Below are 24,348 nucleotides of genomic sequence, written 5' to 3'. Positions count from 1 at the left end.
CTCGGTGCCACATTGGCTTCACCTGACCAGGAACAGATGCTTACCTTGCTCTGCCCCACCTAATGGCTTTAGGGTCAAATTGTTCAAGGAGGCAAAAGAATGCAAAGGGAAAAAGAAGAAGAAATGGAAGATGAAGAATCCACAAGGCACTTTTAATCTAATTGAGGATTGTACTAGTTAAGATCCTTTTCGCTCAAGTAATAGAGAACACAACCCAAAGTGGTTACACATAAGAGGAATTTATTGGTTCATACAATGAAAAAGTCCAGTACTAGTTTAGGACACAATTAGATTTGGGAGTCCAAATAATGACATCGGGACAGCTGTCTGGTTCTTTCTCTTTCTCTTGCTCTCTTCTGTTTTAGCTGCACTATCATAGAACCTCTACCTTTGTGGTAACCAGGTCCAGTGTCACATGCTCACAGTTTCATTGAAGTCCAATGGAAATAAAAAAGAAAATGTCTTCTTCCTAATCATTCAATCAAAAAGTCTGGCATTAGTCTGTACTAAACCAACCACTCTGGCTAAAGGAATAGAATGTCGTGACTGGCTTAAGCCTAAGGCACATGCTCCACCTCTAGAACTATGAGTGGAACCCCATTCAAACACATGATCAGAGATGGGAATGAAGTTGTTTCCCCAAAGCAAAATTAGAGATAAAATTACCAAGAGAAAGGTGAGTGGATGCCAAGAAGCAAAAAATCAATAAATGTTCAACTACAGAAATGAGAAACTCACACATGATGTGATGTCTGCGAGTGCCAGGTAGTATTTGTTAATTGTCAAATAAGTGGTGTAGAACAGATGCTATTGTCTTTCAAGAGAAGGAAAAATCACAACAGCAGTCTTCTTGAGGGAGGAGGAACTTTGAACTATACTTTAAAGGGGGAAGGGTACATACCCTGTGACTTACTAATTTATAACTGTCAAAGAATCTTGCACATATGCACCAGGAGACATTTACAAAATGCTCATAACACTGTTCATATGAGTAAAATATTGAGAATAACAGAAACACCCACTGACAGTAGAATAAATCAGTAATGATATACTCATATAGTAACATACACTGGTGGAAATGAATTAATCATAGCCAGAGTAACAACATGGAAAGATATGTTGGAAAGATATGTTGAAAAGATAAACAACATGGAAGATATGTAGCATAGTGTTGAATAAAAAAGCATGTCTCAGAAAACTACACATAGTTTGCTAAACTTTTTCTAAAGTTTATAAACATGCAAAACTGGCTGGGCACAGTGGCTACACCTGTAACCCCAGCACTTTGGGACGCTGAGATGGGCAGATCATCTGAGGTCAGGAGTGAGAGACCAGCCTGGCCAATATGGTGAAACCCCACCTCTACTGAAAATATAAAAATTAGCCAGGCATAGTGGTGCACATCTGTAATCCCAGCTACTTGGGAGGCTGAGGCAGGAGAATCACTTGAATCTGGAAGGTGGAGGTTGCAGTGAGCCAAGATTGTGCCACTACACTCCAGCTTGGGTGACAGAGCTAGACTCTGTCTCAAAAAAATAAATAAATAAATAAATAATGCAAAACTAAACCACATATTGTTTAGAAGTGTGTGTGTTCATATGCGTGTGTGTGTGTGTGTGTGTGTGTATGTATAGAACACGTATATTGTTATGTAACTATAATAACTTTGGGAAAAATAAAAGAAAGGTAAAGATAAAGCCAGGCTCAGGATATCAATGGGAGGTGTGGGGAGGCAGGGAATGGAATAGGGCAGATCATAGAAGAATATATGTTACTGGTAATGTTCAGGTTTGGTAGTAGGTTCATGATTATACAATTACAAAAACAGAGAAGAGATGTGAATACAGAAGTGTGCAAGACATGGACAGGGACCATGAGTTGAATGGAGATACTGCAGCAAATAATTCCTATATGGCATTACGGGAGGATGTGATTGGAAATAGACTGGATCCAAATATGGTAGGACTTTGAATCAGGGAATTGCATAATGCAAGTTGTGTTTTAATTTAATTTTACAAACATGTATTGAGCATTTACTATTGTTAAGTCAATTACAAAGTGATAAACGCTGGCTTTGGGGTTATGAAGGTATGAAAGGAGAGGTATGGCCACACTGCCAAAGAGTAACAGGATATAATTAAGTGGTTTATTGGATATAGAAGGCAAAAGGTAGGGAAGGAGTCAAAGCAAACCTTGAGGTTTCACCAGGCTAGGTGGTAAAATTAAAACAAAAGAAAACAAAACAAAAACAAAGAAGCTGACACAGGAGTCATATTGAGTCCAGCATAGAAATTCATTGTAACATATTCCGTTGGGCTCAGAGATGCCTTTGATATACTTGGTTTTCCAGGAGAGCAGCTGTCCAGGGCTTCAGTTCATCGTAAGAGGAGAATGAAAATTCCCCCCACCAATGAGTGAAATTTTGGTTAGTTCTTGGTTTTGTGTTTGTGTCTTTTAGCTAAACTACACATCCAATTTCCAAAGCCACACCCTGGTCAAGAAGTGAGATTGTCTTCAAAACAATTTCAGAATTACATGGAATTGGTTGTGTCCGAACTCAGGGGCAATGAAGACCAAGTGCTGGAAAGTGTTGTGGAATTTCTGATGAATGCTTTAGAGAGGAGCCACACTGAGAGTCTGAGGAATTGTGCCAGGCGGAAGTGGCTGCACCAAATCCAACGTGCTGCAGAGACAAGTGGGGTGTCCCTAGAGCCGGTGTATAGTGAGACCTTTAAGGCCCTCACGCAGGTACGTTTTCTAAAGCAGTATGTAAGAGGAAACATTTCCCCAAAGTAGGCGATGTTCAATGTTTGCAAAAGAGGAGCATCCTGAATTCTCTTGAAAAATCACTGGGTGCTGCTATAGATATTTTATTCATTACTGTCCATTACAAATGGCCCAAAGCCTAGGAGAGATGCAACAGGAGTGACTGCTGGTTGACAAGATAGAAGCAGAGGAGAAAGGTAGAAAAGACAAATATAGAAATGATGTCTTGGGATTTCTAATTTCATTTCTGCTGAGAGTCAAATAAGCCTAGAATGGACAATAGACAGATTATGAAAAATATCAGTAAGGAGATGTACAAGCAGTTCAAGCTACATTTCCCTTGCATGGTATTTTGGGAGTCAGTTTTAAAAGGAACTATTTAAATCATAAACTCATTATTGAGTCTGACACTACACAATATTTCACAGCATTGCCTAGAAGCAAGCTGAGACTACTGCAGAATCCTGTCACTTAGAACACATGGCCCTGAGGGGCCACTGCCTACAGCCTTGCCACCTCCTCAGAGACTCTCAGGTTGCTGCTGTTCACAGGCAGAAAGAGCACAGCTGCCTTCTACATGTGTCATAGATTCCACCGATCCAGGGAACCTATGCCAGTCATCTCAGCTAAATAGCAACACTTGCTCAATTGAATCATCTCCTGAATGGCCGAATTTTCCAGTGTAGTTGGAAATGGGGCACCGGGACCAAAAGACCGCTCAAGAAAAAGAGGCATTGTTCTAACTTGCTTCGGAGGTCTGTGGTATCCTAAGAGAAATCTCACTACATATTTGTTAATGACTCCATAGATCTTGTATGTGGAAAGAAGGAATAAAGGCAAAAGAAAAGGGCATGGAAAGCAAACCCAAATATATAGAAAGAGGAGAAAAATATCAAGGAAAGTGTCTCACATGTCCCCAATTTATGGATATGTTTAATGTATGTAATGACACATAATATTGTTAATAACATAATAAAAATATTTAAGGTACAGAGAATTTATAGTTGCAGAAGTAGTAGTTGCAGAAAGTCTGCAATCTTGGACCCCAAAAAAATCCTTCCTGAAATTACATAGATCAAATATACAAAGTGTGTTAAGAGTTCCTTGAGAGCATTTTTTTTTCACATTCACATCACAGTTGATGGTCAAGAAATATGAGCGAAGTGAAGGCATCTTCTTGGCCCAGCTCTCTCTCTCAAATCAACACTTTTAATAGAAACACAGACAATTTGACTGCAGGTCAAAGGAATCCAAGTTTTAAACCTCTAAATTTGAGTAGACTTGAGAGTTTTTAGTTTTGTTTTTCTTTTTTGGTAAACCAGTCCAGCTGGCATAGAGGAAACCCATTATACTCACTAAAACTCAGATTTATGGGATAGCTATGGTGTCAACCTTTTCCCCACTGCCCAGGAATAGTAATATATGCATTCTTTATTCAGGAAAATGAAACTACTGGGGCAAGATGCATGAATTAACTAGTGAGGGGGACATGATTAGGGGAGTTCTTTGGCTGTTGGCAAACACATGTTCGGAAACATTTTGCTGTAGGATGCTGAAGCCCATGGAAATAAAAAGATCAGTGCTCACATTTCCCTCTTAGAAGAAAACCTACTACTGCCTGAGAAAGGGAATGTTCTATTGAGGAATGTGGCTTGTACCTTAGATGATGCTCTATTTGTACTGAACAGAGTGCTCTACAGGGACATGAAAGGAATCAGGTAAGAACTTCTTGAAGAGATTGGTTTTACCCTCCTAAAAAAATAATTCCCTTTCTGAGTAAACTGGCATCAAGATCCCAGCTAGCTGCTCAAAAGAGACGTGCCTCAAGTCACCAGTGCTTCGGGAGTAGAAGCTGATGGCTTCCAGTCCTGGATGATTTCACTTATTTCTAGAGCTCGCTCTTTGGTAATGATTCACCACATGGGGACTCTACGTCACAATATCATCTCAATTATTTCTGCCTGCTCCATAAGTTATGTCTCTGGAGTCCTGTTTATATTTGTTTTCTATGTCCACATCTAAGCTTGTTTTTTTTTTTGTTGTTTTTGTTTTTGTTTTAGTCTTTCTCAAGTCAGACCTCCAAACTGGTCATCTTACCTGAGTCCACTGCTCGGTCATATAATGCCACAGATTGTGAATAGAGAATTGCTCTAGTTTCCTCCACGGTTTAATCTAAATCTCTCCCTGTGCCTTTCTTCCATCCTCATCCTCTTTTTCCTCAGCTTTACAGTAGTGGATGAAGGGAAGCCAATCCATGTTCCCCAAGTTCAGTACCACGGGAACATCTTCTTCTGGAACCAGTCCCGTAATAAGAATGATTATAATGGGTCATTCCTGGCTCTGCCTCTTCAAGATGCATATATGAGGATCTTTGGGGTCTTGGCTGTTGATACCCTTAGAGATCCCCATGAAATAAACATCTTTCTACCTCATGAGATCAGATTCTATCAGGTAAGTCATAGAAGTCTTCAAGGGCAATGGTAGGATGGCCTCTCCTTCTAATACTTTTTAAAGAGTGAAACCTGAAATCCGATGAGAGTAAAGCTGTGTATATAGATAACATCATCATACTTGCTCCTGTTCCCTGAATGTATGTTTCAGTCTTTTGAGAAGTTCCCCATTACTTATGGAAGGACTTTCGGCCTCAGTTCATATCCATGCCTCAGCCTCATGTGTCCCATAGCATTAATCACAGGAATAGAATTTTATGCTACAGAAGAGAAATCCAACCATTAGACCATTAAGACCCACAAAGCGGGAATGAACTTTTAGAAGGGATGTATTCGTGTTTTACTAATAGTGGTATCTGTCTAGAAATCTTTTGTACTTTCTACAAATGGTACTAACTCTGATATGCATCCCCATAGGTCTTGATTTCAGTGTTATAATTTTTGAGGATGAAAAATAAAGAAAAAGGCCTAAATGTTTCTTGAGTATTCATGTTTTTAAATTAGATCACAAAATGATAGGCACTTTTAAGATCATGAAATAGCTAGACCATTTCTACAAGCATTTTTATTTGATTTATGGATAGAATTTGCAATAAAGGAAGATCAAAAGCCTAGATGGAGACAATGAACCGTGCAGTCTAGCAGCAAGTTAGGAACTTGAACTTGCTATGCCCTTATCATTTGTTGCCCTGTAAACCTTTTTGGCTCTTTAAGTTTATTTACCATTATTTTTCACTTTCTCTTCCCATTTATTGGGTGGATAATTGAGGAAAGTGGTAGAACCTCTTTCTCTGTACGTATTTTTAATAATAAAATTCATTCTCATCTGACACAAGAATTATGTGAAGATGTTAAAATGGAGGAGTATGGAGTTATCAGTAGGTGAAGTATATATAGTCTTGTTAGAGAGCTTTTCAAAATGAATTATACATTGGCACTCTAGCCCTTAGAGGTAAAGGCTTCTGGGTTACCCTTAGATGCCTTGAGTCCTAATATAAAAGGCATATAATTTTGAAGAGTTTGTGAGTCCTAGAGTTTCCTGACAACAGGCCCACATATGGGTTCTAAGGATTTCCCATCCCTTCTCTGTGGAACAGGGTCTCCTTATGCCTATAAGAAGACTATGTAATCTAGCACACTGTGGGTCTTGGAACCAAACATGTCCTATACTGTCGATCTGATGATAGTGGCCATATCTGCACAGATGCAGGCATTAACATTGGCATCCGATCAAGGCAGCTCCTACCCACCTGCCTAAGATTGGCAATCGTTCTTGGCTTTTAACATTTTTTTCTCATTTCAAAGTTTATCTTGTTCCTTTGATGCTATTCTCTAATAGCACATACCACAGATTTCACTGGATGATTATCAAAAGCATTAAAAGGTATGTGGGCCTCTCTCTTTATACCTCTGACTATTTTTTTGTTTGTGTGAGACTTGCTCTGTTGCTCAGGTTGGAGTGCAGTGGTGCAGTCTCAGCTCACTGCAACCTCCACCTCCTGAGTTCAAGCAATTGTCCTGCCTCAGCCTCCTGAGTAGCTGAGATTACAGGTGTGCACCACCACGCCCAGCTAATATTTGTATTTTTAGTAGAGACAGGGTTTCACCATGTTGACCAGGCTGGTCTCAAACTCCTGACCTCAAGTGATCCGCCCTGCCTTGGCCTCCCAAAGTGCTGGGATTACAGGCGTGAGCCAAGGCACCTGGCCTATAACTTTGATTTCTTGATGATCCTTTTTTTAATAGTAGAATCTGGAACACTGCCCTTTGAGGATTGCTGAATAATTTGTAGGAAGTAGATTATCATGAAGTAATTAAATTACTGGTAAAGGTAATCCGATTACTATATTACTAATTATTTTTCTATTTTAAAAAGAATAGGCTATTTGAATTTTCTGTCTCTACAGGGGGTTGCTAATGCCTTTAGCACTGCCTATCACTACGTCCACAGCCGGGAGCACATTCTGCATATTGTGATCACTGGCATCGGCTGGCTCTATGACGTCACATCCAGCATCACCTCCATCACTACGTACTTTGTAGAGCCTAGCCCAGCCCAGGTAGGCAAGGCTCAGTACTGGTAGATCTCTCCAAGGTAGCCGAGTGTCTAGATGTTATTTCTTGCTAATATTTGAAAACCATATTAATTAGCTATTAGTCTAACTGAAGACAGATTTCCCAATACAAGACCCTTGGTTGTGAGTGACAGGAATCCATCTCAAATTGCCTTAGGCAAAAGAGAGAATTAACTGACTCATGTGACCAAAATGAAGACAGGGCAGGAGTCAAGCTGTCTTTCAGGATGGCCAGATCCAGGGATTTGAAGCCATCAGGGCTCTTTTGTGTTCATCTCTCCACTTCTCATGTTTATTTCCTTCTGTACATTGGTTTTGTTCTTCCAGCTAAAGATGGGCTTTTTCTGCAGAGCAAGTCAGATGCTTACTAAAAGCATCCAGTAAAAAGTTCCAGTTTGGAAAACCCAAGAAAGAAGACGGAGTCTCGCTCTTGTTGCCCAGGCTGGAGTGCAATAGCGCAATCTCAGCTTACCTCAACCTCCGCCACCCGGGTTCAAGCGAGTCCCCTGCCTCAGCCTCCGGAGTAGCTGGGATTACAGGCATGCGCCACCACGCCCAGCAAATTTTGTATTTTTGGTAGAGACGGGGTTTCTCCATATTGGTCAGGCTAGTCTTGAAATCCCGACCTCAGATGATCCAGCCACCTCGGCCTCCCAAAATGCTAGGATTACAGGCGTGAGCCACCGCGCCCGGCCAGAAAACTCTTTTTGACTTATCCCGAGATACATACCTCTGGCCAGAGTGTGGAGTTTACAGTAATGGGCAACACTCACCAGAATCAAATGGGTGGAGTGGGAAGGGACTAGGAGCTGCTGTTTTGGAAGGACTCAGTTTTATGACACCAATTTTTTTAAGCCCTCCTATCCATAATGTCATGAATTCTTGCTGACTGTTTGCTTTGCTTCTTTATACTTTGTGTTAGGATTTTGCATATGATGAGAGTAGGTGGAAAGGTTTTTCCTTTCAGAAAGGCTGAATGACTCTGGGAGGTGCTTGGTCGGGTGGTAGTGTCACCTGGTTGTCTCCCAGTCCCTTGGCTGGCCCACACAGGCATGTCCACACTTCCCTCCGGACTACTTCTTTCCTTTTTCCCACCAAGTCCCTACTTCCCTCCCTCAGTGGCTGGGTCAATCTGATGAGGTCTTGGTCAATGAGGGCAGAATCATGGAGCTCTCTTGTGGGGTGGCCAGGCCATGGGAGCCTCCAAGGGCACTTAGGCCTGGGGCAGAGCACCCTGTTTGAAGGGCCCCAGCTACAGTGGCCCTTCAAAGCACATGGGGCCCCAGGGAAGATTCAGAAGAATATTGTCAGGGCCTTAAGAGAAACAACACATAGGGCACCATGGAAAAACAGGAAAGTTTTGGCTAAACATTTAAACCTAGATACACAGGGTGAGATTTAAAAATATATATATTTTCAGTCTAGTATGTAACACTAAGTAACAAACCATGAAAGAAATAAATTTGGAGGCCAGGCACGGTGGCTCACGCCTGTAATCCCAGCACTTTGGGAGGCTGAGGCGGGCGGATCATGAGGTCAGGAGATCGAGACCATCCTGGCTAACGTGGTGAAACCCCATCTCTACTAAAAATACAGAAAAATTAGCCTGGCGTGGTGGCAGGCGCCTGTAGTCCTAGCTTCTTGGGAGGCTGAGACAGGAGAATGGCATGAACCTGGGAGGCAGAGCTTGCAGTGAGCCGAGATCACGCCACTGCACTGCAGCCTGGGCGACAGAGCGAGACTCCATCTCAAAAAAAAAAAAAAAAAAAAAAAAAAAAGGAAAAGAAATAAATTTGGAAAGAAGCTAGAAGCCCAATCGTCAATGTGGGATAATCTTAACAGTTTTCCAAGGATAATGATGACAATATTTCCCTTCTAAAGAGTTTGGAAGAACCCTTGATGTCATGCAGTATAGAGGCAAGAGGAAATTTCACATTACAAAGCAGCTGTTCCTCTTCCAAGCACCATTCAACATGCAGCTCCTATGGATCCTCTTATCATATTTTTTCTTTATTCCAATAATTAGTTATCTTTATTTTTATTTTTTTAGAGACCAGGTCTCATTCTGTTGCCCAGGCTGAAGTGCAGTGACATGATCAGAGCTCACAGTAACCTTGAACTCCGAGACTCAAGCAATCCTCCTGCCTCCTACCCCGGAGGGGGTAGCTAAGACTACAGGCATGCCCCAAGAATTTTTTTTTAAAGGAATGATTCATAAAAACCCCTCTTTACATCTCTTAATTGAATTTGTGTTTCCTACAGTTACTGTATTTACAGAATATGTTAATATACGTTCCTATAAATAAACTAGTTCCTATGAAAAAATATTGATCAAGACTCATTAAAATATTTTCACAACCCACATCTAAGTTGTGGGTTGACCTACAGTCTGAAAACTTCTTAGAAGTAAGGGAGATAAAGAAGCAAGGAGAATGAGGATTGTTTAGTGAGGTAGAAAGAGAACCAGGAGAGAGTGTCGTCCCAATAGCGAAGTGAAGAAAGTAAATCGGCAAGGCGCGGTGGCTCACGCCTGTAATCCCAGCATTTTGGGAGGTCGAGGAGGGTGGATCACATGAGGTCAGGAGTTCAAGACCAGCCTGGCCAACATGGTGAAACCCTGACTCTACCAAAAATACAAAATTAGCTGGGTATGGTGGTGCATGCCTGTAATCCCAGCTACTTGGGAGGCTGAAGCAGGAGAATTGCTTGAACCCGGGAGGCAGAGATTGTGGTGAGCCAAGATCGTGCTATTGCACTCCAACCTGGGCAACAAGAGTGAAACTCCATCTCGAAAAAAAAAAAAATTATCCCGTTCTCTAATGGTACTAAGTAAAATGTCACTGTCCTTAAAGCCAGAGATCATCTAAGCTTTCCTATTTTTTTTCTATTTATCTGTCCCCAAAAGCTTTAATGGGAATATGAGGTCTAATTACTCCTAATGAAATGCATTCCTCTTTTCAAGGATTCAGACTATGTTTTACGCAAAATGATGGTTACAGGACAGCTGGGTCTAACAGAAATCCACAAAAATCCTCCTACCATCCACAGAAAGTCATGCATCTTCAGGTTAGAGACATGTCTGTTTTGTTTGACTGCCAGAACACATCCTTCTGGTACAATAGTAGACCTGAAAGACACAGCTTCTGACTCTTGCTCATACACACTGACTTTTATTCTTTCTTTTTAATTTAATTTAATTTAATTTTAAGTTCTGTGATACATATGCAGGATGTGCAGGTTTGTTACACAGGTAAACTTGTGCCATGGTGGTTTGCTGCACCTATCAACCCATCACCTAGGTATTAAGCCCCTCATGCATTAGCTATTTATCCTGATGCTCTCCCCTCCCCTTGCCCCCTTGACAGGCCCCAGTGTGTGCCCTTCCCTGTGTCCATGTGTTCTCATTGTTCAGCTCCCACTTATAAGTGAGAACATGTGGTGTTTGGTTTTCTGTTCCTGTGTTAGTTTGTTGGGGATAATGACTTCCAGCTCATCCATGTCCCTGCAAAGGACATGATCTCATTCCTCTTTATGGCTGCATGGTATTCCATGATGTGTGTGTATACCACATTTTCTTTATCCATTCTATCATTGATGGGTATTTGGGTTGATTCCATGTCTTTGCTACTGTGAAAAGTGCTGCAATGAACATATGTGTGCATGTATCTTTATAATATAGCGATTTATATTCCTTTGGGTATATACCCAGTAACGGGATTGCTGGGTCAAATGGTATTTCTGGTTCTAGGCCTTTGAGGAATCACCACACTGTCTTCCACAAGGGTTAAACTAATTTGCATTCCCACCAGCAGTGTAAAAGCGTTCCTATTTTTCCACAGTCTCACCAGCATCTCTTGTTTTTTGACTTAAGATCACCATTCTGACTGGCATGAGATATCTCATTGGGGTTTTGATTTGCATTTCTCTAATGATCACACTGAATTTTATTCTGATTGACTTTTAAAGAAAAATTTCTGCAGAATGTTGTCTGCCTGGGACATATTTACTCTTTTTTCCCCAAATCCTTTTTTCTTGAGAGATGGGTTCTCACTATGTCACCCAGGTGGGAGTGCAGTGCTATGATCATAGCTCGTGGCAGTCTCAAACTCCTGGACTCAAGCTTACCTCCTGCCTCTGCTTCCCAAATAGCTGGGACTACATGCATTTGCTAAGCCCAGCTCATTTAATTTTTTTTTTAAGAGACAGGGTCTCTTTATGGTGCCCAGCCTTCCCGAGTCCTTTTTAAAACAGATTTCATTGGCATTTTATTTTAAAATTGCATGTTTTAAAGCATGAAAGTATTTTCCATGAATTTCCTTGTAAATATGGAATTCAACAAAAACCCACTATGATTATGAATAATACATTCACATCACTCATCAGAGCTCATCTGTGAATATTAACAAGGCTGTGAATGTCTTTTTTATTTAAAGAAGACATGCAGAGTTGGAGAGAAGGCAAAACATGTTGTATTTAATAAGTACTCGGTTCTAAGTTACTTAGAATGACTCTCACTTGTCAAATGCAAGGAACACTACTAAAATGTGTACAAATATAAACAGATCTTAACTGAGAATACACCTATTGCAAAAGGGAATGACCGCTTCTTAGGGGGTCACTGTCGTTGAGTAGGCGGTAACTCAGTAATCCCAGACCAGTAGGCTAACTCAACATTTAATTACATATGTCAATTAAATTTTAGTTTGGCCTCATGCCAGAATGTTGGTTCAATCTCAAGCTCTTTTCCACATAGTTATTCCTTGTGCTGGTCAAAAGTTTTACAGAAGTCCTTGTAATACCCAGACTCATAGCCCTGGATTCTCTTTTTTATGTGTTTTTTTATTATACTTTATGTTCTAGGGTACATGTGCACAACGTGCAGGTTTGTTACATATGTATACATGTGCCATGTTGGTGTGCTGTGCCCGTTAACTTGTCATTTGCATTAGATATATCTACTAATGCTATCCCTCCCCCCTCCCCCACCCCACGACAGGCCCCGATGTGTGATGTTCCCCACCCTGTGTCCAAGTGTTCTCATTGTTCAATTCCCACCTATGAGTGGGAACATGCATAGCCCTGGATTCTTGTGTGTAACTTAGAACAGATGTCTTTGGAGGAAGTCAGTTGACCAACGGGTTCTATTGTTATTCCTGGAAAGCCTCGTATGATGCATTATTACTGTGGCGCTCATCAAGACACAACACAAAGTGGTGGCTCAGCAGCAGCAAAAGGGGTGGGAATAGCAGAAGGACATCATCTTACCTGTCACTGTAGGATTGATATAGAAACTATAAATGCACTTTTCGAGGATGCAAAGTACCAATTTTTTACAAATACCTTAAAGAAATGGCATATCAGAATTAATGTAGATGGGGAAAGGGAAAAGGAAGAAAAAGAGGTGTGTCTGTGCCTCACCAAGAGAAAGAAGCAGCCACTACATTTGCATGAAAGTCTCGAGTCTCTCACTGAAGCAGATGCTATAGACGCTCTACCCAGATCCCCAAAATGCCTTTCACCAGCTGCTGTAGGCACGGCCTGGCTCACGCCGTAACTTTCTCTGGAGGAGTGCCCTTGAGCGATTGGAGCTCTTCACCAGGAGTTACCTAAGAGATGTGTAAACACTCCCCCAGCCCCAACTGCCCACACACACCCAGGGCAGCTTACAGCCAATGACTGACTAGTGCTAGGATGCAAAAGACCCCTCCCTTTGCCTCAAGGTGGGACAGATTCTTTGGTACAATTGACCTTTCAGAGCTCCCCTTAGGATCAGGCCAAGGCTAGACTTCATGTGAAATTACATTCTAACTTAGCTTCTTCCCCTTGCCTGTCCTGCTTCCCTCAGTCCCTCACAGGTTTCTCCAGCGAACACTCGCTTGGTAAATCACTTGCATAAGGATCCCTGTCTCAGGCTCTGCTTCTAGGGAACCCGACCTAACATACTCATCGTTTCTGCTAGCACTCAACCAAAGCATAATGGACAATAGGTAAACAAAAAATGAACACCTTCAGATAAGCCAAGACAATGAAGCAGAGTATCACGATGGAGAGTGGCTTGGGCGCTGCTTGAGACTGGGTGGTCAGGGACGCCTTCTCTGCTGAGGGGATGTTTGAGCAGGGACATGAGTGAGCAGGCAGACAGCCACATGAAATCAAGGGCTAGAATGCTCCAGGCAGATGAAACAGCAAGAAGGGCTGGCATGGTGGAAGTGAGGTAGGCACAAGAGAGTAATTGAATATGTTTTGGTGGAATGATGTGAACAGACAGATGTTTAATATCCTCGTGCTTATTTGGTTTTGATTTCAGAGATTTCCTCTTTAAATGTACTGACAGTTCAGAAGTCGTTCTGGCCTCTGCCTGTGGAGAAACACACATAGTAGTTCCACTTCGTGAGAGAACAGGAGAGGCTCTGGGAGTCCTTGATTTTAACATCGGCCAAAATAGAATGTTGTTGTGTCAAGAATATAAAGATCTACAGAAAATGATGAAAGTGGTCCAAGTGGCCTGCTATGAAATACTTGGCGAGTTCTCTGGAGAGATAGACAAAAAGTATATCTTAGGTATCGTTCATGTGGCATCAGTCTAAATTCACAGGTTTAATAGGTTTTGGGGAAATCGCAGGCAGTGCAATGAAATATGCACTTTCTAAAATGAATTGTTACAATATACAGATCTTTTCATGTAAAAGGAATTCCCTTATGCAGTCTTGCGCTGATGAGTAATGTCTACAAATTAAAGGAAACAGCCTGGAATCACATTCTCTTGGTTAGATTCATACAGTTTTAGAACTGGAAGGGCTCATAAAGGCGAGCTAGAACTAGCATGTATTAAATACCCCCATTATGTGCTTCAGATATTATTTCATTCAATCCTTGCCATAACCCTATGAGATGAATAGTGATACCCCATTTACAGGTGAGGAAAGTAAGCAAATTGCCCCCAGTCACACAGTTAAGAAATGGTGAGGGCTGCATTTGAACCTAGGTTTGGGTGCTCTTCCCACTATGTTATACAGCATTAAGTAATCAGAACATCTCGTTTTACAGATAGAGATGCTAAAGACTGCAAAAGTAAAGTGGATTATCTAAGGTCCAATAGCAAGCTGGTGGGAGAGCCAAGATTAGACTTTAGTTTTTGTGATTCCACATCCACTAGGCTACTCTCAGCGCAATGCCAGCTGGAGAGAGGGAGGGAGGAAGAAGGCATGGAAACCTTTGGCTTCCTAGAATGAAGTGAATAGAATTAGAAGAGTAACACTATGTGGGATTGAGCCAAAAGATTTGTAACTATGTCATAGAGTGGGATAAGAAGAAAGGAGAAATTTCATGTCTTCTAAGTGTTCACTATGTGTAACGCCTGTAACTAAGCACTTTTACATATATCATCTTCTCTAATTCTCACAGCTAACCAAGGAAGTAGGGATTAAGCCCATTCTCACAGAAGAGGAAAAGGATATTCAGAGAGACAGTAGACTAATAAGGGTGACAGCGTGTGTTCAAACCAGGGTCTAACTCTAAAACCCAAGTTTTTGCCTTTTCTCAAAGCCTCTTTCTATGAGCTTCACCAGGAGTAATTTCATGTCTTTCTTTTGATTTCATGGCTAGAGAAACTGAGATTGTTTAAAACCAAAGGATATGGTCTGCTTTTTCTTGCCAAAAACATTTACTATAATATGTTCAGAATCCTATGAAAAAGTAATGTACAGCAATGTACATTAGACTAAACAGCAATGTGAGCTATCATTTTGTTATTCCAGAGATTGAAAACGTCGGGGAAGTCCAGCGGGCAGGAATTCTCTTCTTCCGAATCATGCTGCTCGAGCTACAGGAAAGCATCCAACTACTCAGTTCCATGGAATTTGTGTCATTGTTGCTCTATGACCATACTCTTCTAACAGAGCCAAATTCTCCTCAAGACAGCAAATCTATAGAGTTGGAAGCCAACGTGAAACTAGTGCGTGACGTCCTGAAGGCGGTTATCTTGTTCTTTCATCCAGAGTTGGAATTTTCAAGTGACTTTGGAAGTTGGGATAAGTGTAAATTTGTAAGTTTTTTTTAAAAAGCACCTTTTAAATTGAAGAATCGCCTGAACAAATTTAACTGTATAAATCATAATTGCATAAATCGTAAGGGTACAAATGCAAGAATTTTTACTGAGTGGAACACGTTCACGTAACCAGACCTAGATCAAGAAATAGAACATTTATGGAATCCCAAAAGCTCTCCTTTGTACCCTTCCTCATCATCCCTTCACCCTACCCACCCCAAGGGTAACCATCATCTTTTTTTTGAGACGGAGTTTCACGCTTGTTGTCCAAGCTGGAGTGCAATGGTGCGATCTCGGCTCACTGCAACCTCCACCTCCTGGGTTCAAGCAATTCTCCTGCCTCAGTCTCCCGAGTAACTGGGATTACAGGTGCCTGCCACCACGCCCAGCTAATTTTCTGTATTTTTAGTTGAAACTGGGTTTCACCATGTTAGCCAGGCTGGTCTCGAACTCCTGACCTCAGGTGATCCTCCCACCTCGGCCTCTCAAAGTGCTGGGATTACAGGCGTGAGCCACCGTGCCCAGCCATGGGTAACCCTCATCTTCACTTCTAACACCATTGATTGGTTTTGCCTATTTTAAAATCTATATAAATGGAATTATGTAAGCTGTTGAACTGGGCACTGTATTTCTGCTTGCTGGTGATCCCATAAATTTTCTCTTGTTGTTTGTTCACAGTATGTTAACAAATATTTAGTCAACAGTATTTGTGCCTTTGATCCAACTGCCAAGCATGTGGAAGTTAATGTACAGCTTATTGATGAATATATCAGAGGTAAATTTCCACTTAATTACAGCCTAAATCTATGCCAACAGCAATAAAACACAGTTGTGATTTTTATTAGGATAAAGCAAGAGGGTCATAAATTCAGTTTTTAGGAGAAAATAGTTGTAAGTCTTCTAAGAGGAGGGACACTATATAATCTATTGCATCATTCCCCAAAGTCACTGTCTATGCCACACATATGAGAATTCAAAAGCACATCTATCTCCCACTTATTGACTACATGTGCATTATTTATTTTTAAAAATGCAAATGGGGCTGCAATGAGAATGGAAATGTTAAGCAAAAATGCTATCTTTAGCTTCAATAAATAACCAAAGAAAATAATAGACTTTTTCAAGGAGGAGAATCACCAAGAATGGAGAGCAGCGAGGCTCTCAGATTGGAGAAGACGATTAGCTGTTTGGCCACAGGGAATAGGCCACATATGAGAGTAAATATACAAACAGAGGCCCGAGGTCCTCCACTGACCTGTATTCTCCCACCAGAGGCCTCAGGCTGTGATGAGGAATTCATTTATAGTTTGTTTTTTCTTTGTTATGAAAAATAATCATAATTGGGAAAATGGCTCTGTAGAAATTGCTCACTAAATCTATCCCTTTCCTCCTCTTCCCGCTCTCCTACTATCTGTGGAGGCTCTAGACCAACGCAGAAGGGTTTCTGGATTAACAGGGAACTATCCTAGCTGATTCCTGAGCAGCCTTGACCACCACCGCTCCCCACCACTTTCTGCTTTCCAATATTGCCCTCTGGTGGAAGAAATACTAATTGCAGTTAACGGAGCCCGACTCAGCCAGAAAATAGCCCACAGGCTCCCCAGTCACCGCCGCCAAGCCTTTAGTGTTACCACAGTCTCCGCAGCCATCAAGAAAGTTCGTAGGTCACCCAGATACCAACCCTCTCTCCTTCAGATGCAGTTATATCAGGAAATTCTAAACTTCCAGCTTAGGGGAAGGGAGAGGAATTCTTCTTCGGGGTGCCTTTCTGTTTGTGCCAGAAGGAGAGGAGTCTTCAGGCAGGGCAATCTGCTGCTGGAAGTTTACCTGGCCTAGCAGCTTTAAGTAAGGGCCCTACTCCACGAATCTACCCAGAATGAAACGTCACCAATAATACCTGTAGGTTCAGCCTGTGACAGGCAGAGACTGCTAGACTATATAGCATAGCTCCTAACCCACCATGCCTTCCAAACTATTATTTTACCAAAAGGGTAGAATTAGGACTGGTAATGTGCCCATACTTTCTTAGGGCTTCTGCTGCCAACTCTTGCCCCCACTTCATCCTAGTTCAAGAAAAGAGTATTTCCTAATGTAAATGAAGAGTTGATGGCTGCAGCAAACCAACATGGCACATGTATACCTATGTAACAAACCTGCATGTTGTGCACATGTGCCCTAAAACTTAAAGTACAATAATAATTTTTTAAAAAGAAAGAAAAGGGTATTTTTGGCCAGGCACAGTGACTCACACCTGTAATCCCGACACTTTGGGAGGCCAACGTGGGCAGATTGCTGGAGCCCAGAAGTTGGAGACTAGCCTGGACAACATGGCAAAATCTTGTCTCTCCAAAAAAAATACAAAAACTAACTGGGTGTGGTGGTGCATGCCTGTAATCCCAGCTACTCAGGAGGCTGAGGTGGGAGATCAGTTGAGCCCGGGAGGTTGAGGCTGCTGTGGCATGTGATCATGCCACTGCACTCCAGCCTGGGCAACAGAATGAGATCCCGTCTCAAAAACAACAACAACAAAACGGAGGTACTTTTTTTATTCTGATGGAACTCTAGGCAGCTGTGTCTTGCCTTTAGATTGAGCTGGTCATCTGTGAAGTGACACTGGGTAGCTTTGTTGAGCAGGCCTGGCCTCCCAAGACCGTGCCATTGCAAGTGAGTGCTGCTGACATACTTCCCTGTGGGGGACCCTCAGACTCCAGTGAGCGCTCCCAGACAGCTGTGTATGCCGTAGTACATCAATAGCCTACTATTCTCTGTCACTTTGCCAAAGATACTCCTAGTAGTTGGTCTCTTCTACCTGGAGATTCATGACTTGACCAGCTTCTCAAGGACCTATTCTCCCCACTCCACTTTGGACCTCTGCTGCCAGCCTCACCTGGTCGTTCAGGATGCCCCATATCTGCTGCATGTCTCCCTCCCAGGAGTTTTAGACAGATGTTGCCTGCTTGGAAATGTTCTTAGACCCAGAGGCAAGAAGAGCTGTCCCCTACTGCAAGTATAACCAGAATCACTTTTCTGTCTAGAACCTGGGTCTCTGCCAAGTGACCATACCTCCTCCCCTAAATCCAAGTGTTTACAAGTCCACAGACATTGGTCTTGGCAGGAGTGCACCAGGCCCTCCACTTCTCCTACAGGGGTCCCAGAGCTCCAACTCTGCCAAAGCAGCCAGAAGCTCAGTACTGTCACCATTTGTAAAGAAACCCACCAGCTTCCTCAATAAAATGACACCATGATCCTCTAAGGGTGACAATGAAGGAAGGTGCCTTCCCATCAGCAGGGGAGGACTGCTGGACCCACAGTCCTAATTAACTTTTATCTTCAAGATTCGCCTTCGCTGGGAGATCGTTCCCTAACTGCTACTGCTGCCATCGTGGTGGCTCTCATAGGTGCCACGCTCCCTGCAACTCCATTACAAAAATGGAACATGACTCATTCCTTAACTCCCCACTGCACAGCTAAGGACCTGACAGGAACCTTGATTCTACCAACAATCCAGAAATGACAAGTAGGAAACAGCACTGGATCTGCAACTCTGAGGACGTGCCTTTTTCTTTGAAATGGGTCAAGGGTCAAGCCAAAATGGACACCCAGACACCAAGAACACGGTTCTGTCCTATTCATTTAAACCTTCTGTGTGCGAACATTGGTTTGGATCCAATTACAGTTCTCTGCTGTCTTTTTGGACTTAGTCATCTTGAATGGGAATTGTTGGCTCCCTCTTATAGGAAAAAACTTGCCATCGCAGCTAGACTTGGGTTTAATAGAGAGCTAAGAGTGCGCCATTTATTTACAAGTTGCTCACAGATTTTAGGCCGTGGAGGAGGAAATATCAGTTCAGCTTGAGAACAGATTTCCTTTGTCCTGGCAAGAGCCCCTTAAAAAGCCCTTTTAGTTACGAGTTATGATATTAGACAAGTACTCACACAATGCACAAGAGAAGGGTATAACACTCTGTTCTGGATAAAGATCTCAGGCCTGGATGTTTGACCTGTTTCCCGTGCATGCAAACCCCCTGCCTTTTCAGTTCCAAGTTATTCAGAGGAAAAAAGACAATCGAACCAGCCATTCTCTTTATGTTTCTTATCACTTCTTGTGATTTAAATTTTGAAGTTTTCTAACAGTAGTTATTAAGAGGAACAACTAAACACAGTTTTACATGTATAGATAACACTACTGCTACTTTGATATCTGATTAAAGACTTTTAAAAATGAGCTTGATGAGAAGTGGAGCATGGTGGCGTGCACCTGTGGTCCCAGCTACTTGGGAAGCTGAGGCACAAGGATTGCTTGGGGCCAGAAGTTCAAGACTGTAGTGCACAATGATGGTGCCTGTGAATAGCACTGCACTCCAGCCTGGGCAACATAGTGGATGCCGTCTCTAGAAAAAAAACTTGGTTTAATAAGAACATTTTTCTATTTAATTTGACACTCATCTTTTTAAATTTTAGTGGCTGTTAAAACTGTCTTTTATCCTGAAAGGACATAAATATTATATATATATGTATATGGACGTATATATATGTATATGGACGTATATATATGTATATGGACGTATATATATGCATATGGACATATATATGTATATGGACGTATATATATGCATATGGACATATATATGTATATGGACGTATATATATGCATATGGACATATATATGTATATGGACGTATATATATGCATATGGACATATATATGTATATGGACGTATATATATGCATATGGACATATATATGTATATGGACGTATATATATGCATATGGACATATATATGTATATGGACGTATATATATGCATATGGACATATATATGTATATGGACGTATATATATGCATATGGACATATATATGTATATGGACGTATATATATGCATATGGACATATATATGTATATGGACGTATATATATGCATATGGACATATATATGTATATGGACGTATATATATGCATATGGACATATATATGTATATGGACGTATATATATGCATATGGACGTATATATGTATATGGACGTATATATATGTATATGGACGTATATATATGCATATGGACATATATATGTATATGGACGTATATATATGCATATGGACATATATATGTATATGGACGTATATATATGTATATGGACATATATATATAGTTTTTTTTTTTTTTGAGATGAAATCTTGCTCTGTCATCCAGACTGGAGTGCAGTGGCCCAATCTCAGCTCACTACAACCTCTGACTCCCGGGTTCAAGAGATTCTCCTACCTCAGCCTCCCCAGTAGCTGGGATTACAGGCACGTGCCACCACGCTTGGCTAATTTTTGTATTTTTAGTAGAGATGGGGTTGCACCATGTTGACCAGGCTGGTCTCAAACTCCTGACCTCAGGTGATCCACCCGCCATGGCTCCCAAAGAGCTGGGGTTACAGGTGTGCACCACCAGCCCAGTCACAATTACATATACATATACATATACATATACATATACATATACATATACACATATATATACACATACGTATACATATACACATACATATACATACATATATATATATATATATTTTTTTTTTTTTTTTTTTGAGATGGAGTTTCGCTCTTGTTGCCCAGGCTGGAGTGCAATGGCGCGATCTTGGCTCACCGCAACCTCTGCCTCCCAGGTTCAAGCGATTCTCCTGCCTCAGCCTCCCGAGTAGCTGGGATTACAGGCATGTGCCACCATGCCCAGCTAATTTTGTATTTTTAGTAGAGACAGGGTTTCTCCATCTTGGTCAGACTGGTCTCAAACTCCTGAGCTCAGATGATCCGCCTGCCTCAGCCCCTCAAAGTGCTAGGATTACAGGCATGAGCCACTGCGCCAGCTTTAAATTTTTTATTAAAGTACTTGAAAAGGTCACATAGAACTAAAAGCCTAAAAAGAGTCACTAGCCCTTATCTTTCATATCTTTCATTCCCTTCAGTCCCCCTCGCCAGAGGCAACCATGTTTTGTTCTTTCACTGTTTCTTCTTGGCATTTGCACATCTATTTCTATTATGCACATATTGCTATCTTTTGATTCATCAATTTTAAACCTTATCAGTCAATTTCCTCTGATTATAAATGAAGATTTTGTTCTGTTATACCACCATTCTCTGACCCCATCCTCCCAATGTAGTTATATTTATAATTTGCGATTAAAGATGCAATGTTTACCTGATTTTGCCTATGCAAATTATACACAGCTGAGGATTGTAGCATATTTTGATTCCTCCTTTTTTTTGTTTTTCCCGAAGTAAATAATTGTCTTTTATTTTTCAACTTTCTTAGTTTTATTTGTACTTCTTGATAATTTCCACCCCTTCCATTTGTCTCTCCCATAAGACAGTTCTATCAGGTAATTTATTAGTTCTAATTTATTTTCTTTTCCCAAAGCCATCTCTTCTAGAGATCTCAGTTCCTCTGTTTTTGTTTTGTTTTTTGTTTTGAGACAGGGCCCCACTCTATCACCCAGGCTGGAGTGCAGTGCCACAATCACAGCTCACTGCAGCCTTGACCTCCCTGGCTCAAGCAATCCTCCGGGGTCAGGTTTCCAAGTAACTGGGACTATAGGCCTGTGCCACCACGCCCAACCAATTTTTTTATTTTTTGTAGAGGTGGGTGTCTCACTATATTACCAGGCTAGTCTTGAACTCCTGACCTCAAGGGATTCTCCTGCCTCGGCCTCCCAAAGTGCTGGGATTACAGACGTGAGCTACCATACCCAGGCCTCAATTCTTTCTGTATCAGTGGCTCATGCCTGTAATCCCAGCACTTTGGGAGGCTGAGGTGGGCTGATCGCTTGAGCCCAGGAGTTCAAGAGCAGCCTGGGCAACATAGTGAGACCCTGTCTCTACAAAAAACTTGGGAAAAAAAAAAAGCTGGGAGTAGTGGCATGTGCCTGTAGTTCCAGCTAGTCAGGAGAGCTGAGGTGGGAGGATCGCTTGAACCCAGGAGGTTGAGGCTGCAGTGAGCCATGTTTGCACCACTACACTCCAGCCTGGGCCACAGAACGAGACCCTGTCTACAGGAAAAAAAAATACTCCTGGGCTTAAGCTGTCCTTCCACCTCAGCCTCCCAAGTAGCTACTACAGGAGTGCTGCCACCGCACTTGGCTTTCCATTTTCTTTTTTTAAACTGAGACATAATTGACATGCCATAATTTTTTTTTTTTTTTTTTTTTTTTGGAGACGGAGTCTCGCTTTGGTCACCCAGGCTGGAGTGCAGTAGGGCAATCTTGGCTCACTGCAAGCTCCGCCTTCCAGGTTCACGCCATTCTCCTGCCTCAGCCTCTCCGAGTAGCTGGGACTACAGGCGCCTGCCACCACACCCGGCTAATTTTTTGTATTTTTAGTAGAGATGGGGTTTCACCGTGGTCTCGATCTCCTGACTTCGTGATCCATCCGCCTCGGCCTCCCAAAGTGCTGGGATTACAAGCGTGAGCCACCATGCCCGGCCAACAGAAATATAAATTTCACCCTTTGTACATTTTAAAGTGTAGAATTTAGTGGTTTTGAATATATATCCCAGATTGTGCAATTATCACCACTATCTAATTTTAGAACATTTTCATCACCCCAAATAGAAACCCGGTACCCATTAGCAGTCACTTCTTCTTTCCTCTCCCTCTAGCTCCTGGGAGCCACTAATCTACTTTTTGTCTCTGTGGATTTACCTATTCTGGACATTTCATTTACATGGAATCACACAATAGGTAGCCTTTTGTATCTGGCTTCTTTCACTCAGCATAATGTTTTCAAGGTCCATCTATGTTCTAGCTTGTATCAGTACTTCATTTTTGTGTGTGTGGCTGAATAATATTCTATGATAGACCACATTCTGTTTATTCATCTATCAGTTGATGCACCTGTAGGTTGTTTCCACTTTTTGGCTACTGTAATTATGCCTCCATTAACATTTGTTTACAAGTTTTTGTGTAAACATGTATTTTCAGCTCTCTTGAAAAAACATGTATTTTCAGCTCTCTTTACATACCTTTGGAGTGCAAACATAGGGTAACTCTAACTTTTTGTGGAAAAGACTCCATTGTCATCCAACTTTAAAGATTGCTGTTGACAGCCTGGGCGACATAGTGAGACCCTGTCCCCACAAAAAAATGAAAAACTTTGCCAGGTCTGGTGGCACATGTCTGTAGTTCCAGCTACTCAAGAGGCTGAGCCCAGTTAAGGCTGCAGTGGGCCATGATCATGCCACTGCACTCCAGCCTGGGCAACAAAGTAAGACTTAATCTCTTAAAAAAAAAAAAAAGGCAAAGATTGCTGTTACGAAGTCTGAAGCCTTTCTAAATCGGTGTGACATTTCTTTGTTTTATATCTCTCCAGAAGCTGTGGAATCATCCCTTCATCCCCAAAGTTGCAAAAATTTCATAATAATATGCCTTTTTATGGGTCTGTTTTCATCCATTGATCTGGGTACTGGCTGGGCTTTTTCAATTGTGAAATCTAGGTTGTTAAGTGCTGGATGATTTCCTCCATGGCATCAAGATTGCTACTTACAGCTGTGCAGTTTGTACACTGCACAAAGGTGCTCTGCTGAGGAGGTGGGCGGGGGCCAAAATGTATCCCGGATTCCATTCACTGGACTGTGTGCCTTAACCTGAAGCTACATCTGCTTGGAGGAGGAGCATCTTTTTCATTCACCAAGCTGTGTGCCCACAGAGCACGTTCCCTCACAGTAGGTGTTTTTCTCACCTTTACACAAAGGTGACCTATAAGGCTGGTGGTGGTCCTGCCCTCTTTTTTTTGTATTCACTCTTTGGAATTCCTATTATTCAGACATTGGATCTCCTAGATTCAGTCTTCAAAATCCCTATATTTTCTCTCCTCTTTCCTAAACAGCTTTCAAACCCTTCTGAACCCTTTGAGGATTCTGGGATATACAGAAGGTTGGTTCTAGGCTTTCTCCACTGCTGATTTAGGATTCCACTTTTCTCCTGTCTGCTACCACTTCTTCATCTGCTTTATATTTCTCAAGTTTTGTTGT

General features: G+C 41.7%; 1 protein-coding gene across 1 annotated transcript in view; it reads left to right on the top strand.

Annotated features, from left to right (window-relative positions):
- EFCAB5 (EF-hand calcium binding domain 5) overlaps positions 1-24,348 on the top strand; it is a 165,155-nt gene that overhangs the window by 132,280 nt on the left and 8,527 nt on the right. Inside the window, exons 15-22 of the mRNA XM_003277076.2 lie at positions 2,459-2,748; positions 4,315-4,484; positions 4,989-5,217; positions 7,124-7,276; positions 10,254-10,357; positions 13,599-13,852; positions 15,049-15,335; positions 16,017-16,113. Of these exons, the coding sequence (XP_003277124.1) occupies positions 2,459-2,748; positions 4,315-4,484; positions 4,989-5,217; positions 7,124-7,276; positions 10,254-10,357; positions 13,599-13,852; positions 15,049-15,335; positions 16,017-16,113 (1,584 nt within the window). The remainder of the gene's footprint in view (positions 1-2,458; positions 2,749-4,314; positions 4,485-4,988; positions 5,218-7,123; positions 7,277-10,253; positions 10,358-13,598; positions 13,853-15,048; positions 15,336-16,016; positions 16,114-24,348) is intronic.

Source organism: Nomascus leucogenys, chromosome 19 (assembly GCF_006542625.1).
Source record: "Nomascus leucogenys isolate Asia chromosome 19, Asia_NLE_v1, whole genome shotgun sequence".
Classification (NCBI taxonomy): domain Eukaryota; kingdom Metazoa; phylum Chordata; class Mammalia; order Primates; family Hylobatidae; genus Nomascus; species Nomascus leucogenys.
This window is presented reverse-complemented; position numbering and strand designations above follow the sequence as displayed.